The 19,333-nt window shown below is 38.7% G+C and overlaps 1 protein-coding gene across 1 annotated transcript in view; it reads right to left on the reverse strand.

Moving 5' to 3' along the window:
* The window catches only part of itgb5 (integrin, beta 5), an 82,575-nt gene that overhangs the window by 42,703 nt on the left and 20,539 nt on the right, over window positions 1-19,333 (reverse strand). Inside the window, 3 exon segments of the mRNA XM_077728818.1 lie at window positions 10,236-10,325; window positions 10,434-10,529; window positions 14,545-14,706. Of these exon segments, the coding sequence (XP_077584944.1) occupies window positions 10,236-10,325; window positions 10,434-10,529; window positions 14,545-14,706 (348 nt within the window).

A 19,333-nucleotide genomic window follows, 5' to 3' on the forward strand; every position in this document is an offset into this window, starting at 1 on the left:
GTCAGGACATCGCCGTTTCGGAAACAGTTCTGGTTTGGATAAGAGATCTGAATGGAGAGACATGTAAAATATCTGTGTTAATAGTACCTAAATGTCCTGTCAATTTACTGGGTTCGATCCCGTCCGCTAGTGGGAATATGTTGGTTAAAAGACAAAAATTAATTCAAAACGGCAAATTATAGGTTTTGCAGGGTTGCCAACCTGCGCTTTTTATTATACTCTAGACATGCCAAATAATGTGGCGACTTGGAGGGGGAGCGCTCTGTTTACTGTGGCTGCTGATTTGATTAGGACGCGGGAGTCTTGAAACATACGGGGGGCGAGCGATTGGACTGTGCTAGAAACAGAAGCTTGTTTATATGCAGTCCTTCAATATGCAACTTGTGTGCCCGGACCGCACAAGCGACTAAAATATTTGGATCCCTTTCGTGAAGATATCAATTGGCCTTGGGGGTTCTGAAGCAAACTGGTGTGTGTAAAAATGCTTTTTTGCTATGATATAGTTACATTATCTTTTCATTATGGGGTCTTTGCAAAATATTGTGATATGGTTGGATATCGGGTGAGGAATGAATTTAGCTTATTATGGATTAATGGTCGTCTTCTCTAAAAAAACATTATGCACAGTTAAAAAGCGACATTTCAAACATGACACCCTGCTGGGGAGGCATTTGTAAACAAAGCAAGACAAGGAATTTGTGACAGATAAGATGTGTGTGCGAGGGGAGGAATGCTGTGAGTCTAAAAGGCAGAGTTGGCGGCTAACAGCGTGCTTTCGTTAAGGAATTCATAATAAGAGCAAAACTTGGTCTGCAGGAATTCCTGGGTTCTGCGATTACTGTCAGTTATTTTTCGGATTAAAAAAATGTCTTTAAAGATGATAGACAATCTGTTTGGTAAAAGATTGATTTCGTAAAAACATTCGAATTGGGAATAGAGCAAGATAGCCATTTTGACAAATTTGTGGATTTCGAAGGGCTTTTAATAAAAGAAAAGTAGCTTTTGGAAGATAAAAGAATATTAACTGCTTTTGAATGGTTGCTTTGTTCAAAATAGTTTAACATAAGAGATTGGCTGGGAAAAAAAAAAACGGATCAGAAAATTTACCATATTATGGCAAATTGGTGACTATTTGTGGGTCCTTTATTAAACATTGAAATTTGTAATTAGGAAATGCCTGGTAGAAAATCGGTTTCTCTAAATTAATTATTGAAGGTTTTTATTGAGGTAACAGTGAGCTACAGAAAATAGTTCTTATTTCAAGTAAACAACGTATGGGGCGATTTGCGAATTAGATTTTAGGTATTAAAAGTTATTTGGTTGTTAATGATATCAGACATGAAATTAACAATGGTGAAATGGCATGAGAAAATTCATGGCATTCATCCAAATAATTAGGTAAATTTTATGGCTTGTTTAGATAGAATAATTGGTTCATTATTTGAACAGTTTCCCTAGGAATGAAGAAATATGGAGTGTTTTTAAAGTGCACAAAAGTCATTCCGAGTTTGTCCTGAGTGGGGGAAATATGCTTTGGCATAGTGATGACTATTAGGATATTCAGATTGGATAAGCATTGATCAATTGTTACTACCAAATGACATTGCTTCCATTGCTTTAAGGGCATACAAATTAAGAGAACTTTAGCTTAAAACTTACAGCATTGCAATTATGGGGTTAATGCGCCTTAATGTTAGAGTTAACAATTGGCAAGGAAAAGCTTAGATAAGTTTGAATTGCAGCAATTCTCCTATTTCCAAAATCTGGCTAAGAAACAGATTATGCTGTTTGCTTTGGGTTTGACAAAATGCGTTGGCGCATGAATTCTGGAATATTTGGGAAATGGGAATCCAATATCTAAACCAAATTCAAGGGAAATGTGAAATAGACACTATTTGGCACTGGATGCCCAAAATCCGGAGGGGCCTTTCATGGTATGAAAGTGCTGGAATTATATTCAAAAATAGCACCTCCAAATTAGAAAATATCAACCTTTGAGCAATGCTTTAAGTAGATGGGTTGTCTAGGAATAAATGGAATGGGCAAAACTCAAACGGGATACGAGATACATTGACGACTACTAAAACAAACTTTAGAGGCGAAACTATTGCAACCACAATTCTGCGTACAAACAGCTTAACTGATAGCATTAACGTAGGGTATACAGTGTTCCCTCGCTACTTCGCGGCTCAGCCACCGCGGATTCAGAGCTTTGCAGATATTTTTGGAAATAAATAAAATACAAATATTACATTGAGTCAACATATTTTACAGTTTTTTTGTTATAACATGAATTTCACTCTCTCTACCCGTATTCTATATGGTGTACTGTATACAGGTGGGGGGTTAAAAAAAAATCAAATTCAAATTGAGCATTTTTGAAGGGGCATCCTTACTTCGCGGAAATTCACTTATCGCGGGTGGTCCCGGTCCCCATTAACCGCGATAACCGAGGGAACACTGTAACTTTAATAAAAAAGTTAATATACTGTGTGGGGGTGAGTATGGGTGTTTCAATGTGTCACAACTTTTCCGTTATTGCATTATTGGCAAGTTAATCACAGCCACTTGCATGGCAGTTGCTCATGCCGGCTGACCACGGCTGACCAAGTGAACTTCCAAAACAACTTTTTATTTGTAGATGTGTGGCACGCGAATATAATTCATTAATTACCTAGTTCCTTCTAGTGGGATTATTGCTGATAGTGCAGCAAAAGGGGATGAACTACCAAGAAGCCCCACTGGGGATGGTGGTTTACACCTGTGATGAAAATATACGGGTCACTGATGTATGGGTAAACGACACAAATTGAAAGACTAGTGATTAGCGCATCAACCTTACGGTTCTAAGATCAACTAATGAAAGCAGGGTGGATCAGACCTTCCAGAGTGTGGAGTATTCCTTGTGCCCTCGAGAATTTGTGGGTTTTTTCCGGGTACTCCAGTTTACTCCCACAAACCAAAATTATGGATGCTAGACTGGTTGAACACTCAAAATTCCTCTGATTATGAGTGTGAATGATGGTCTGTCTTTTTGTGTTTTTGATTGGCTGGCCACCAAGATATAATCTATCAATCAAATATCAAGGTGGAAAAGAATTTCTAAAATTGAAATTGATTTCTGAAACCGCGAATAAGCCTTTTGGAGATGGCGGCGGCAGATTAGGACAAAAACAAAAATAATTTTGCCAAATTAAAATTTTGATGAGAATGCAGCAGCAGTACTCCACGTGAACTTTTACGTGTATAAATAAATGTTCTGCCCCGCGGAATAGGACATTTGGGAACACTGACGAAAAAACAAAAGCAAAAACATGGTACTTCAGATTACTTGGGTGAGCTGCTTTTAACAAAGCTATCTTGAGTCATGGGAAGTCCTATGTCTCGACAGGGGGAATGGTGGCCTTGGTACGGTGCCAGTACACAACTTATAGGGTTAAGTTGGTTGCAGAGCATGCTTGACCTGTGCTCGGCATATCAGTGCACAGTTTGAAATTCAAAGATTATTGATATATAGATTATGGCACCCAAATTGGAACTGGATGAGGACGCTAATCTGGCTGACTACATAAAAAGAAAAATCTTTAAGGGAATGCATTGAATTTGGGTTGGCAGAAGGAGACTGCTTCTCACTAGGAAACAGACTGGACCAATGGTGATGCCAGGAGCCTGGGGGCTCAACCTGTCAACTTGTACGTTTTATACACATTTTATACGTTTTTTACCAATTCAAATCATGTACGCCGTACACCAACTTTTGTACGGGGATTTTTTTTAAATCGCTAATATTTATGAAAACCGATCTCAACAAGACCATTTTGGCTAAAATCCAGATAGTCTCGTAGGCTGGGAGCCAACCACGCTACAGTCATCGATCGTTACTATTGTCACGGTATACCAGCAAAAATTATCCCCAATCGTATGTATTTTTTGGCGGTGCGTACGGCAATATCGATAAAGGATGACATACATAGACATATACATAGAGTAAATATCGTTGAAGCAAGCATGGAGGAGCCACCTTGTAAGAAACGAGTTACCGCGAGTAAAAATACGTTGTACGGTGTTTGTAAGGTTTTTGGGGGGTTTGAACGGGGATTCATAATCAATTATAAGGGAAGTTATCGGCAGAGGTTGACAGGTATGTTTAAAAAAGTTGCACTCAATAACACCCAATGGGTCCCTCACCTAAGCCGTTGAAGGCCTGACCCTGAACCTTCTGGCAGACTGGTGTTTTAAGGCCTTCGGCAAATGTAAAACAATTGGCTTTCATCGAGGTGATATCAATAGCTGTTTCGGCTAATACTTTGACACTGTGTGGGTATCTAAACTTCAAGATGGCGGCGCGCACTGACGCAGCGGCTCGATTCTCTCCAGTTTAGTGTCGTTCGTTATCCTACAGTCGCCAGGATTTAATCACTATCAGAAGGAGATGCGATATATCCGATTTTACAACAAACTACTAACAGACTTACGATATCATCGAGGACACATCAAGGCTTACGATATCATCGAGAACACATTGAGGCTTCTGGGATCTCCGTGGATAGCCAGCCCACTCAAAGTACGTTGCAGACGGCGAAGAGAGAGGAGGCAAAAGCGCAGATGCCAACAACCACACCAAGCAGCACTTCCCAGTATCTTTTTGACCAACGCCTGATCCATCACCCACAAAACGGATGAGTTGAAACTTTGAATTGCTACACCCGCATATCCCCGACGCTGCAGTATCACTAGCTAGCCGAACGCTTTTTCGGAACGAGCGTTCAAAAGAATTAACGGGCAAAAGCAAAGGAGGAGGACTTTGCATGTTTATACACTATGAATGGCGTTGTGACAGTAGGATCATTGACACTCACTGTTCCATGGATTTATAGCTATGGGCAATACGATGTAGGCCATATTAGTTACCGAGAGAGCTAACGGTTGTCATAGTAACGACAATCTATACACCTCCGAATGCGAATGTTAACATGGAACTTAACCTCCTGCTAACGGCTGTAAACAAATAACAAATTGACCACCCCGATGGAGTCTTTATTGTAGCTGGTGATAATTTACCAATTTCGTCATGCAGTTTCTTGGTGTGATGACAAACAGGCTTTCGATGTTGAAGATGACGCCAGGGCCTATGTTCGATTATTATTATCATTATTATTATTATTATTGTCTTATCCCCTGCTTACGCTTTTTGCTAGACCGACTTAGGGTTGATACAGCTCTAACAAATTGTGAATTACTAGGACTGTATCTGCTCATTAGACAGCCTACTGGTGGTAACATTGATGTCCCGGATTCTGCAAATTATGAAAATGAGTTGAACGAGAATGATTTTGTTCTTCCTTTTTCAGGCCAGAAATGCAAGCAAGGTGAATCCTGGTAAAGATCGAGACGAGGGACTTCTCCAAGTACATTTGTATTTGCCATAAAATGAATTAGTAGAATAAAGGCGAAAAGAAGTTTAATTGAGATCATGTGCAAACATATAATAAAGGGGGGAATGTTGGAGTTATTTTGGGTACTATTATGTGCGTATTAATTATTATATGTATGTGTGGAATATTAATTATATGTACAGATGCTCCCCTACTTGCGAACTTTCAAATTACAGACAACGGTACATACGAACATGTCTGCAAATTGCGTTTGTCGAAAAATGTTCGTAAGTTTGATTTTGTATTGCGCGCCTTTTTCCGCCGCTAATAGAGGACTGGCGCTATGAGAGCTCAGCTCACCCAGCATCCACCTTCCTCTGCCTAGTTCGTTGCAGTGCGGAAGTGCGTGACAGTCCGCAAAGAACCTTTTAAATTTTTATCATTAAATATCTCGTGCATCCATTATTCAATATGGTTGGTGACAAGCGAAAGGCTTTTAGTGAAGGAAGTGCGAGGAAGAGACAGGCCATTTCATTTGAAACGAAAGTGGTAATAATAAAGAAGCTTGATGTGGGTGAGGGCGTTGCACGGGAATACAACTTGAATCGTTTGACCGTCAGAACCATTTATAAACAAATATCGAGCAGCAGGTGTGGAGTATAGAATGTATTCTTTATATTTTTATTTAGAGTAGTCACTAGGATAGAATTTGCATAGCCTAGAGGAAATTTCCATCATGACACCTGAGTTAGGGGCGCGTCATCTACCATGACACGCCCATTTCTTTGTTCACCTATGTCACATGATCTTTGACAATAAAACTAGCTCAGCTGTTGGGGGTAGCCAGGGATTTGAACTGGTCAGGCTGGGGGATGGACACATCTCCCAGCGCTGGCTACTCTGACCTTCTCCTTCAGCGGAAGTCTGGTAAATCTCATCACGACTGACTGTGTGTTTCCTTTGATACGAAGTTATTGAATGTATATGGATTCGATCCCACAGCAGGACCCAAATGTTGAACGTTGCACAAATCAATTGAATGATGCCATACAGTGCTAACACATCATTTATGATGAAAAAAGAACACTGTGCAATCGTCATTAGACAGCTTCTTTCGGCCAGTTTCTAAAAAATCTCTCTCCACCTCTCTAATGCAGTGTTTTTCAACCTTTTTTGAGCCACGGCACATTTTTTTACATTGGAAAAATTTGTGGCACACCACTAACCAAAAATTTTACAAAATGACACTCTGTATAGTATATTTAATTACAATATAATTTCTCAATTTATTTATACTCAGTCAGTGTGAAACCTGGGCCTGTTTAGATGAACACAAAGCCGATATCCTGGCAGGAATAGAAGAAAGACACACACGAAGCTCTTCTTCAACAGCTCTCAGTCTCTGTCTGTTTTTAGTTTTTATAGCAGTTAGGCTTGAAAAGCTCAGCTCACACAGATATGTTGTGGAAAATGGGAGCAATGTCAGAACAGCTTTGTTGGCCAGAATGGGGAACTCCTTGGCAGCAGTCAACCAAAAACTGTCCAAAGGAAGATCAGCAAATCTTAGTTTTAAACCACGATCCTGTTTCAGTTCAGTTAGTTCCTCCTGCTCTTGTAAAGTCATGTCCTTTCCAACAACTGATGCCGAGCTGTATGGGTCCCTAACCCAGTCAAAGCATTCAGTGGAGGCTGAAGAGAAATAAAATGACAACTTCTCCTCAAGACTTTTCAAATGTTTACCTATTACCTCAGACAGTGCAGCAGTGTTGCTTTGCTGTTTGTCTGTGAGTGGGAACATCTCCAGGTTGGCACGTTGCACATGTTGCCAGAGGTGCACCTTTAAACGGAATCCATTTATTTTATCTGTGCTTGTAAGCAGGTTTTCATTTCGGCCCTGCATCCTTGTGTTCAGTTCATTAAGATGATGAAATATATCAGCCAGGTATACCAACTTTGCGCACCACTCATCACTTGAAAACAGATTTGAGTAATCAGACCTCTCATTTGTCAGAAACATTTTAAGTTCCTCTCGCAGCTCATACACACGGGTCAGCACCTTACCGCGCGACAACCATCGGACCTCCGTATGGAGCAATAAGGCTTTATGCTCCGCTCCCATTTCCTCACACAGAGATGCGAATATACGGCTTTTCAGAGGTCGTGTCTTCACAAAGTTCACTATGCGCACCACATCGTCCAACACAGGAACCAGTTCTACTGGTAAAGTCTTCGCAACGAGGGCCTCACGGTGCAAAAAACAGTGCGTAATAATCAGATCTGGGTTTTTTTCCTTCACTCTACTCACGAAGCCTTTGGTGCGCCCGACCATGGCTGCAGCTCCAACAGTGCACACACTTGTGCAGTTTTCCCACGTAAGTCCTCCCTGGTCAAGATATTCCGATGTGACCCGAAAAATTTCCTCTCCAGTTGTTTTTTCTGGCAGTGTCTTGCAAAATAGGAAGTTTTCTCTAATGGCATCACCATCCACAAAACGCACATTGGCCAAGAGCTGAGAATGTCCACTAATATCCGTAGACTCGTCAACTTGCAACGCAAATTTCCTACTGATGCGTATCTATTCCAAAACATGGCTTTCGATGTCTGTAGACATGTCATCAATACGCCTGGCAATTGTGTTATCAGAGAGCGGGATTTTATCTATGTCTTTAGCCGCATCAGGGCCGAGCATCTCGTTGACAATGGCTTTACAGGCAGGTAGTATTAATGTCTCTGCCACAGTGTGCGGCTTTTTTGATTTAGCAACAAGTTCGGCGACTAGGTAACTAGCTTTGAGCGCTTTCTCATTTACCTTTGTGGTTTTTCTCATAAACGTTGCCTGTTTCTCTGTGTTTACATGCAGGCGAACAAAATAGTCTATCGGCTTGTTTTGAAGCGACGGGTGTTTCGTTTGGAGATGGCGTTTAAGCTTGCTTGGCACCATGGCGCTGTTGGATAGCTTCTCGCCACACACCAGGCATAACGGAATAGGTGTCGTCTCATCCCCGGTGAAAGTAAATCCAAACGAAAGATAGCTTTCACTATATTGCCTTGAGCTCACCGTCTTTGCTTTCTTTTCTCCACCACTCATACTAGGGCCTTTATCCGGGTCAGAATCTTGTCCAGGGCCCAGTTCGGAGTTTGCAGTTGTCCTTTTTAAAAACTTCTCCATGACTGTCACCACGGCCTCTTAGGTGCATCACTAATTTTCTTGGCGGAACGAGGCAATCAACTACGTGTTGCCACACGGACAAATATTACATTACGCTGCCAGCCTTTACAGCACGGACACTGGACAATGACATCATATTTGCAGAAAACTATTAATAAATGTTAATTTAAAAAAAAGGATATTGGATAATTTCTCACGGCACACCTGACGATCTCTCACGGCACACTAGTGTGCTGCGGCACAGTGGTTGAAAATCACTGCTCTAATGTATGTCTACAGTACTGTATGTATTCTCTCCATTTTATTAAAAGTTTTTTAATCAGTACGAAACAATGCTGGTTACTTATACAAGCCTTAAACATACAAATGCACTTACATAAACCTTCAATATTACTTATATAAGCCTTAAACATTAATTATAATACAAAATATAGCACTGAATCAACTTACGAACAAATTCAACTTATGAACAAGCGCTCGATACGTAAATCGTTCGTAAGTAGGGGAGAGTCTGTATATGTGAAATATTAATCATTATATGCTTGACAAACGTGTACTTTAATTGTTACCAAAACAAGCTTCAATGTCACTCCCCTGTGCAGCTGGCTTTGAGGACGCTTAATTGTTGCCCTGGCCTCTCTCACGTGTATCCAAGGACTGTTGATTGTTTAATTTGGATTAAACCTCGACGCCTCAACCAGTCACAAGTTCACACGAAGATTTGGGGAAGGAACTCTTAAATTATTGTGACTTGGATTCCCCAGAAGATGGCGATATCGAATCAACCTCCGAAGATACTCGCAATTGTTTTAAGTGTTGCTCGATTTACCAGATATGCAATTGTTTTGATTTAATGGATGCTAGCTTGTTTTAATTCTTATGCAGTTATTTTTGATTTTGTTGTCCTTCAACAGCTCTTTGGTCTTCCAACCACCAGAATTTCCAGGATTAAATAAGTGAAACATCAATGAACAGTGGTCCCTGGCTGCAACTGACCTGTGGGCACTTGAGGACGTGCAACAGACAGCAATGACAAACAGAGCAGGGATTTGTACCAATGAAGGAACAGTTGGCAGCCACCAGTCTCACTGCTTTCCAGGACCGCAAAGCGGTTAATACGCTTCGGATGGTTGATATGCTTGTGGTGGAGCAGGGGACGTGAGTGGAATGTTTGGAAATGTTACACCTCTGTTCACAACGACACGTCCCACAATGGTTGAAGGCCTGCAGACCCTGAATCGGAAATGAAGAGGCATTCTGGAGTGGAACTATCCGCCTGGGTGTCTAGTAGGATCCGACAGCCATTTCTGGCCACCTTAAAAAAAATTCAACTCTCGTCGTTGCACGATTTGGACAAACGTAGCACGTTTCATTTAGCATCTTTAGCTAGTGCAACTTATACACGGGCCATACTGTAAACATTCTTTGCCACTAATTCAATTTCTCTATTACCCCATTAGGGATACGTAAGATCTAAAGCCAACCGCAGCTGAGGGGTGAACACTCAACTGGTGCCCAACAAAACACTGGCCTCACATAGGCGAACAACTATTCCCATTCATCTATATGGAATATCTTCTTCCCTCAAATGAAGATGTTTCAAGAATGTGAGAGGAACTTTGAGCAACATGCTTGATGCACTGATTAAATGTATATTTTTAAAAAGGCACAACAGAAAGCTGCTTGCTTACATTGTAGGCTGTGATGATGAGGTGGATGACATTCTTTGAGTCCTGGTCAAGAATTTCCACTGTTGTTCCCGGTATGAGTACTGTGAAATTCTTTGTAAGACATGGAAATGGAAGGAACAGGACATGCAGCATTAGAAGACCAGGGGTATTACCACAAATGTATAAAATAGCCATAATGGGGGAGTGGGGGTTAAATACCTTATAAATGACATATAACCGTTTAGTCACGGCAAATATGAGGAAAATGTTGTTTTCTGCTAGTTTCTCTCCCAGAAGTGCCAATGATGGATAATCCTGCACCAAAAAATATGCATCAAACCTTGCTATCAAGATGCTTAAGTGACTTTTATGTAACATTGTTCTGTCTTTATGTAATCAATTGCCTGTCTTCTTAAATGAAGACGAAAGGGTTAAATATTCACTTTCTCCCAAAGAAATGGGAAAGGTGAAAAAGTACCCAGCCTCTGTAGTTACAACTGCAAGCGGAAACGTTTTGGAGTACCGTTACAGTGTTCCCTCGAATATCTCGACCTCGCCTATTGGGAATTCAATGCACTGCGATTTTTGGTTATTTAAAAAAAAAAATTAGTAGAAACCGGAAGACATGAAAATGAAGGCGAAAAGTGGAAGAACTCAGGGAATTGCCTCTTCTTCTGCATTAAAACGGAGTGGGGCGTCGAGGCGGAGCAATATGGAGGGATTGCATTTGGTCTGATGTTGTTGGCGCTTATTTGAAATTTTTATGTTATTTTTCATGATGAAACCGTCAGGCATCAGCCAGTGGCAGCAGGTCTATCTGTTTTTTTTTGTGTTTTACAGGCCTCATCTTCTTTTTTCCATTACATGTTGATATTTCTTAATACCAACGGCGGTCCGTGCATTTTCTGGCGACGCCTTCAACCCTCAAACTATTTTATGGCTATAAAATACTCCTGCATCTACAGCTGTGACACATACCTATAGACGTGTACACACACACAAATCTCTCTATCTCTCTATCTCTCTATCTCTCTATCTCTCTATCTCTCTATCTCTCTCTCTCTCTCTCTCTCTCTCTCTCTCTCTCTCTCTCTCTCTCTCTCTCTGATGGGGAGATGGGGAGATGGGGAGATGGGGAGATGGGGAGATGGGGAGATGGGGAGATGGGGAGATGGGGAGATGGGGAGATGGGGAGATGGGGAGATGGATATATATATATATATATATATATATATATATATATATATCCAGATATATATATATATATATATATATATATATCTCTATATCTAGATATATATATATATATATATCTATATCTAGATATATATATATCTATATCTATATATATATATCTATATCTATATATATCTATATCTATATCTATATCTATATCTATATCTCGATCTAGATATATCTATATCTCGATCTCGATATATCTATATCTAGATATAGATATATATATATCTAGATATAGATATATATATATATATATATATATATATATATATCTAGATATATATATATATATATATATATATATATATATATATATATATATATATATATATATATATATATATATATATATATATATATATCTAGATATAGATCTAGATCTAGATATAGATATATCTAGATCTAGATATAGATATAGATATATCTAGATCTAGATATATTGAGATATAGATATAGATAGATCTAGATATAGATATATCTAGATATAGATATAGATATAGATATATCTAGATCTAGATATAGATATATCTAGATCTAGATATATTGAGATATAGATATAGATAGATCTAGATATAGATATATCTAGATATAGATATAGATATAGATATATCTAGAGATATATCTAGATATAGATATAGATATAGATATATCTAGATCTAGATATAGATATATCTAGATCGAGATCTAGATATAGATATAGATATATCTAGATCTAGATCTAGATATATCTAGATCTAGATATAGATATATCTAGATCTAGATATAGATATCTAGATCTAGATATAGATATATCTAGATCTAGATATATCTAGATCTAGATATAGATATATCTAGATCTAGATATAGATATATCTAGATCTAGATATAGATATATATCTAGATATAGATATAGATATATATATCTAGATATAGATATATATATATATATATATATATATATATATATATATATATATATATATATATATATATATCTAGATATAGATATAGATATATATATCTAGATATAGATATATATATATCTAGATATAGATATATATATCTAGATCTCTAGATCTCTAGATTTTTCCTTTGGAAGGCATCTCATCCTTAATTGCGTCCTTCTGCTTAAGGATGGTGCATATCTTATTCCCTCTTCCGCCAAGCGTATACCCTCATATTTTTCAATTATTTTGCACTTAATTTTGATTGTTATCCTTCGCCCTACTCTGCAAAACTCTTCATTCCACCTGTTTGCGTTGGACCCATTGTTGTTCCCTTTGTTTTATGAACTGACTAATGTGTAAAAATACAACACTCCGCCCAGTGCTCGTAGATATCTATAAACGAGGGAGATGCGGCGGGAAAGACTGCGCTGAAACGCCTTTGCAGACAAAATAGCATGGGAAGCTGCCAAGAAGCATTTTCTTGGTATGGCAGAGACAATGTATGATAAAGATATTGATATCTATGATAAAGATGATATTTTGATGGGAATACAACAACAAAGTCCAAAATTGGAACATAGAGGGTGGACAGATAAAGGAGCTCAATTACAAAATGAATTTCTTTAGGACGTAGCATGATGCTCTAATCTTGTATCATACTTTACTTTGTCTGATAAATTCTATTGAATTGTTTTTGTGATTCAACATAGGTCAGATCTTTAGCCTGAGCCTGAACTCAAAAATGTCAATCTTTACTTCAGGTTCGGGTAGGGTCGGCCGGGCTTCTTTCTCACTGAAAAAAATGGTGGGATCTCTCTTGCTTTTTTAAATAAATGTTAAAATGTATACCAAAACAGTGTGGGTACTAAACTAGTACTAAATATTAAATAAATAATTTAGATAAAACAGAGAAGGCGGTGTAATGTAATTGCAAGTGGAGCCACAGAGACAGCATACTGCGCACGTCTCGCGAACGCCACCCTCTGAATAATTTTCCCCTCCGCAAGTCTGCATCTATTTTGACGTGGCATCCCGAATATGGAGGAGCAAAAAGTTGCTGGCCAAAGAGATGACTGTAAAACATCTATTTCATCATAAAAAAAGATGTAAATTTTTATACAGTCTTTTTTAACTTAGATTTTGTTACAAATCAGGTTAATTTGCCGGAACGGACTTTATAACCCGCAGGCCGGGTCGGGTTGGGAGGGATTATTTTGGCCCGATCTTACTTTTAACTCAACACATGGTGGAAATCAGGTGTCTTTGTGGCCTGTGAAAGTGAATTTAGCATTCCTACACTCGTGATTAGTCAGTTATTGTGTGATGTAACAAAGAGGAGCAATTACTTTTTGACAGAGGGCCGTAGAAGTTTGCAATTTTGTCTGTCTTGGTAAATAAAATCATTGTTTAGAAACTGCATTTTTTTCCTTGAGTTGTCTCTGTCTCTGTGACATCATTACCTTTAACAAGCAGACAATCTTCAGCCACACAAAAGGAAAGTGTAAATATGCCTCACATATGGCCATTTTTACCCAAGAGAACAAGTTTTAGATTTTTGCTAAATTTTAATTTACATAGTATGGGGAAAGATCTTCATATCAAGTAAGAAAAACATTACAGGCAGTCCTCATGAGGAATGTGTTAAAGAAATTATCAATTTTGCTGCTCTTTAGGCACAGGTATTTACGAGGCATTTAAAACAAAAAAAAAAAAAAAGAAAACGCCAGGCAGAATTCACCTGGAACTTTTACAGGATTGGATACCGTGGTATCCTGCATCTCAACGCTAATTTTGGTCGTGTTAGTGTCTTTTTGTGTTCATACTCCGTGTAAGCCTCGATTGCTAACATGTTATATACATCCTGAGCATTGGTTTGAAACTAGCATTCATTTTGCAACAGCGCCTCCACTCTGTGTGGTGGCCAGGTTGTGTAATTACAGTTTAAAATTGTCCAAAAATGTTATTATTGTAATGTATTGTTGTTGACAAAAATTTCACGATTATTATTGTCGTTACTTTTATTGCCCAGCTCTAGGTACCACATGTTTTTCTTTTTCTCACTGAAAAACATTTAAAGCTAAACTAAATAATCATGTTCACTTATAAAACTGCTTTCACGGACAGGATAATAGTGCAAAATAGACAGAAATAATGTAAATGTTTACCATGTGAGTGGATGCACTGTACTCCTTGTGGTCATCTAGGTGACAGCGGCCATCATGAGGCTGCACAATGCCTCCCAGACGGCCATCCAGAGCCAGGTGAGGAACATCATCTGTGGCAAATACTAGCAGGTGGTACGCTTCTTTTCTCCACCCAATCTCCTCCTGCAGACAGACAGAATAGGAATACTGTATTTATTCACATATTAGCCATGTTTGTAGGAAAAAAATAACTGAGCAAATCGAGGTTACGGCTTATATGCGCATAAAAATACGACTTGCAAAAACCTGCAATTTGACGGCATCGTGTGACGTGGCACGATGACGTCACAACGTTGAATCCCGCCAGATTGTAAATGACGAAGTGTTTTCTTTACTCAAATGTTCTGAAACTGTTACCAGGTAAGCGCGCATTATTTACTCAGGTTAGAACAACAACTATTGGAGTAATATGAAGCATCGAAAGAATTTAGATATTCTGGCATTAGAAGCAATATCCCTGCTGCAACATCTTAAACTTCTAGTCAGAAAATTTTAATTTCTGTAATTAGAAAGCATCAGTTCTTATCAAGATAGACTTGATAGAATCATTTGATATTTTGCAGAGACAGGCACATTAATTTATTATATTGACCCTAATAATGTGCTTTTGATGCCTTAAGATAACACATTTGTACTCCCTGTAAACTAGGAATATGGAGGTGCAAAGTGGGAATAAGAGGGGCGGTTTATATTGGGGTAGACCTGCCAACTGGTTTAATAATTGTTTGTTCATGTCCAGCCAATGTGGCCAAACTGGTTTTACAATTGTTTGTTAGCACAGTGGAATGTAGGACAAACCAACTAGCTGACCTTGCAATTGTTTCCTTGTATTGTGGAATATGGCCAACTTACTTTGGAACTGTTTGTTCGAAACGCGCAATATAAGTTAGGCTGCGGCAGTTTGTGTGTGCTATAAAAATATCGTGTTTGCATACAACTTAAACCTGCTAATGTCTAACCATATTAGCCCAAAGTTTTGTTAACATAAGCTCTGTCCTACATCACTGTCTTAGAAATATTACCCTTTAGTTCCTATAAAAAGACTGAGCTCTGTTCATTCAGAGAGAATTGCGAGGAAGGCAGGCTGTGAGAGGTTCACAGCTGTCGGAGCATTCTCCAACCATCCTGTAGTCCGGTAATAAACCTATTTCCTATTTAAATTGATCTCACTCGTTCTTAACCTGCTCCTGAAGTTATATTTTCAGACCTACCAGTTTATATGCAAACAATTGTAAAATTAATAAATTTTAAGGCAATTTTTAGGGTGCTGTTTATATGTGCGGGCGGCTTATTTGCGAGTAAAAATGGTTCACTTTTCAATATATTTTGCATCTTGTATTCAATTGAATCAACATAGGGCAGAGCAGTACAACAGTTGTAAAACACAGCCTACAAATTGAATTCAGTACACAAACATTAACACTTTAAATTTTCAGTTTAACCCACCGTCTATGCTTCCCCGCCCTGCTACTGCTGCATAGATGACATTAATTATGTCGCCCATGTTTTCCAAATGGACAAGACCAAACTTATCAAATTGTAGATATGTCCTGACAAGTCAACAGTCTCGATGACGTGTCAGCGAGCAAATCATACTGTCGATGATTGATTACTGGCATATAAGATGCCCCAGCATATGAATCGCATCCTTAAAATTGCTGAATTTGACAATTTCTCGCATATAAGATCTCTCTTGATTCACAATTTTCACCAACATATTGATGGTTTTAATAGGGAGTACAAATATGTTACTTTGAAGGGAAAATCTTAATAAAAATCATCAAACATGATATTTCTGAGATACTGTATGAATCCATCAGCTGGATTGCACGTTATTCGGGTCAATATCATAAGGAAGTTAATATGCCTGTCTGTGTGAATGCAAAATACCACATTATTCAATTTGAAAAATGAAAGAAATCTATCTTGATGAGAACCTCATGCTTTTTAATGACAGAAATGACAATTTTCTCACCAGAAGTTTAAGCTGTTGTGACAGCCAAATTGCTTCTAATGTTGAAATATCTCGATTAATTATGTTTCATACTGTTGCAATAGTTGTCACTTTCAAACAACAAATAAAAAGAAAAAAATCAGAGCAAAGAAGTTTTGTTTTATTTCATATTCAAAAATGTACATTTATTTCCTTAATGGGTTCCGAAACTGAAAAGGTATTGAATGCATGTAGACAAATTCAAAAAGGAAGTAACGCAAGCACAACCAAAAAGTCTGTCCGTAGCGGTATAGTGTTCACCAAGTCTCTGGGTGCACGATCGACCGTAACGATCGACCGCAAGACCTTAGATCCGGCTTAACAACTATTGGGATGTGCTGACATGGTAAACAATACGAACACATCAAGGCTACTCACGTCTGGCCAGTCATAGCACGTTTAACTACAGTAAAATGGCGACACCCTGAGCGAGCCGTGACAAGCAGAAGGGAGTTTTTTTTTCTTTCTTGAATTTCATTGACGTCAAGATTAATTTTGTTTTATCGGTTTACTGTCTCTATTCTGAAATAAATGACCATATCGGCCACAGTCTTGCATTATGGCGTTTTGTCATTGTCACATTGTATTTTCCTGCATTTTCATGTGTATATAAGCCGTACCCTTGATTCAGTCATGTTTTGGAGCGACAAATATGGATTATATGCGAGTAAATACGATAAATACATTTCACGATCAAGTAAGACGAAATGCATTTGGTCAGCTAAAATGGCATGCCGCAAGACACCAGGATTTCAGGCGAAGACAGCGCCAAAATTGAAATTCCTCACAAGGGTTGCAGGAAGTACTGGAGCCCATCCCATCTGACTTTATTGATTATTCTCTGGCAGTTTTCCACGCCCGCATTGAAGCAGCACCCTTGTTGATTTTGACAGCCCAAAATTAATGACGAGGTGGACGAGCGGTTCAAAACAACCTCCAACCAACGAGCCAACAGGAGATTTAGTAATAATTGGTAAGATTTCTATTTTTTTATCTTGGGGGGGAAAAAAGAACAGGCAATGTTTCTTTAGCCTTTTATGGTGCTAACTGAGTGACCACCACATTCTAAATGTAATTTGTAGTGTTATCGTAGGGTTTTAGTATTGGCTTCAGCATGGCGAGTGTCAACACTTTTTCCACATATTCCAGTCACATATTCATTCATTCCTTATCAAACTTAGGGTCACAGGGGTCCTGGAGCCTATTGCAGCTGACTAGAGGCCCATCGGCGGGGTACACCCTGAATGGGTGGCCAGCCGATCGCAGCGCACAAGGACATGGACAAACATTCACATATACACCCAAACCTTGGGGTAATTAAGAGTGTACAATAATCCTACTATGCATGTTCATGGAACGTGGGAGGAAACCGGAGAACCCGGAGGAATCCCACGCAGGCCTGGGGCAGAACATACAAACTCCAGACAGATTTGAACCCAGGACCCCGGAGGAGTGAGGACGGCGTGCTAACCCCTCAACCGCCAGGATGCCCCGGCAGAAGGGGTAAAAAAATGTAAAAAGTTAGTTCAGGGAAACATTAACGGGGCACCTGCACTCACTCAAGAAAAATGGAATCAATTGTTTGGGGAATCTGATGATGATGATGAATCAGACGTTGATAAATTAATGAATTGGACTAAGGATTTAAAATTGTTGGGGTTATTCTGTAATACTATTATATATATGTGACCATTTAATCATTTTTGCACAAGAGCTTCTTCCATTTGTCTGTAGCAAGCTCGGATTGTAACATCTCACAGAGTCCTCGTTCCGAGGACTGTTTACTGGAAGATATGTCTGACCCTTACCCCAGAATGCAGAACTGTGACGGACACTTACGAAATTGCTGATGCAGCGTGATCGCTATCCACCAACCTCCGTGATTGTTAGCATATTGTCGTAAATCGTGACGCTCTTTTCGCTTGATTATGGAATTGTTTCGCCAAATGGAGGCTTGTTTGTTGAATTTCCAATGGAGTTGTTTTTGAGTTCCGACCTTAATTCTCATTATTGAATACCTGATATACGATGATTGTTACAGCTGTTGTTTTTTCCTTAGGCAATTGGATTAATCAATAACCTTGTAAATATTTTGATTTGTGGCGTAAAATGGGCAGGAGAAAATGCTCAGAATTTCATTTGTGACGAGGACGATGTCAGAATGAACTCTCCTTGCAAGATGATCATCTGAGATGCCAAATTAATTAAATGTCCTTAATTAATCAGATGTGTCCCTGTATTGTCTTATAATTATATTAGATTATAATTATTGGTGAACCTAACATGGTAAATTCCATTTGAGAATTGTGTTCATATTTGTTGTAGTTTATTTTACCAGGTTTGCATACCACCATATGTTCTGAATGTATTTTTCGTCATGGGGACGTGTTCAGCATTTGTCAGTTACCAGTACAGGTGCAATCCTTCGTGTGAGCTCAGAAAAAGTGAAAAGAAAAAATGAATACCAATTTTTAGATAGAATTTATGGGTGTACGTTATATACACTTTATACTTGTACAGTGTCCCCCCGCTACTTCGCGGTTCAGCTATCGCGGACTCAGAGCTTCGCAGAATTAAAAAAAAATAAATACAAATATTACATTGAAACAACATATTTTACAGTTTATTTTGTTATAACATGAATTTCTCCCTCTACCCGTATTCTATATGGTGTACTGTTGCAGGGGGGTAAAAAAAATGGAATTAAATTCAAATTGAGCATTTTTGAAGGGGAATCCCTTCGCGGAAATGCACTTA

This window comes from Stigmatopora nigra, chromosome 11, assembly GCF_051989575.1.
Source record: "Stigmatopora nigra isolate UIUO_SnigA chromosome 11, RoL_Snig_1.1, whole genome shotgun sequence".
NCBI classification, from domain to species: domain Eukaryota; kingdom Metazoa; phylum Chordata; class Actinopteri; order Syngnathiformes; family Syngnathidae; genus Stigmatopora; species Stigmatopora nigra.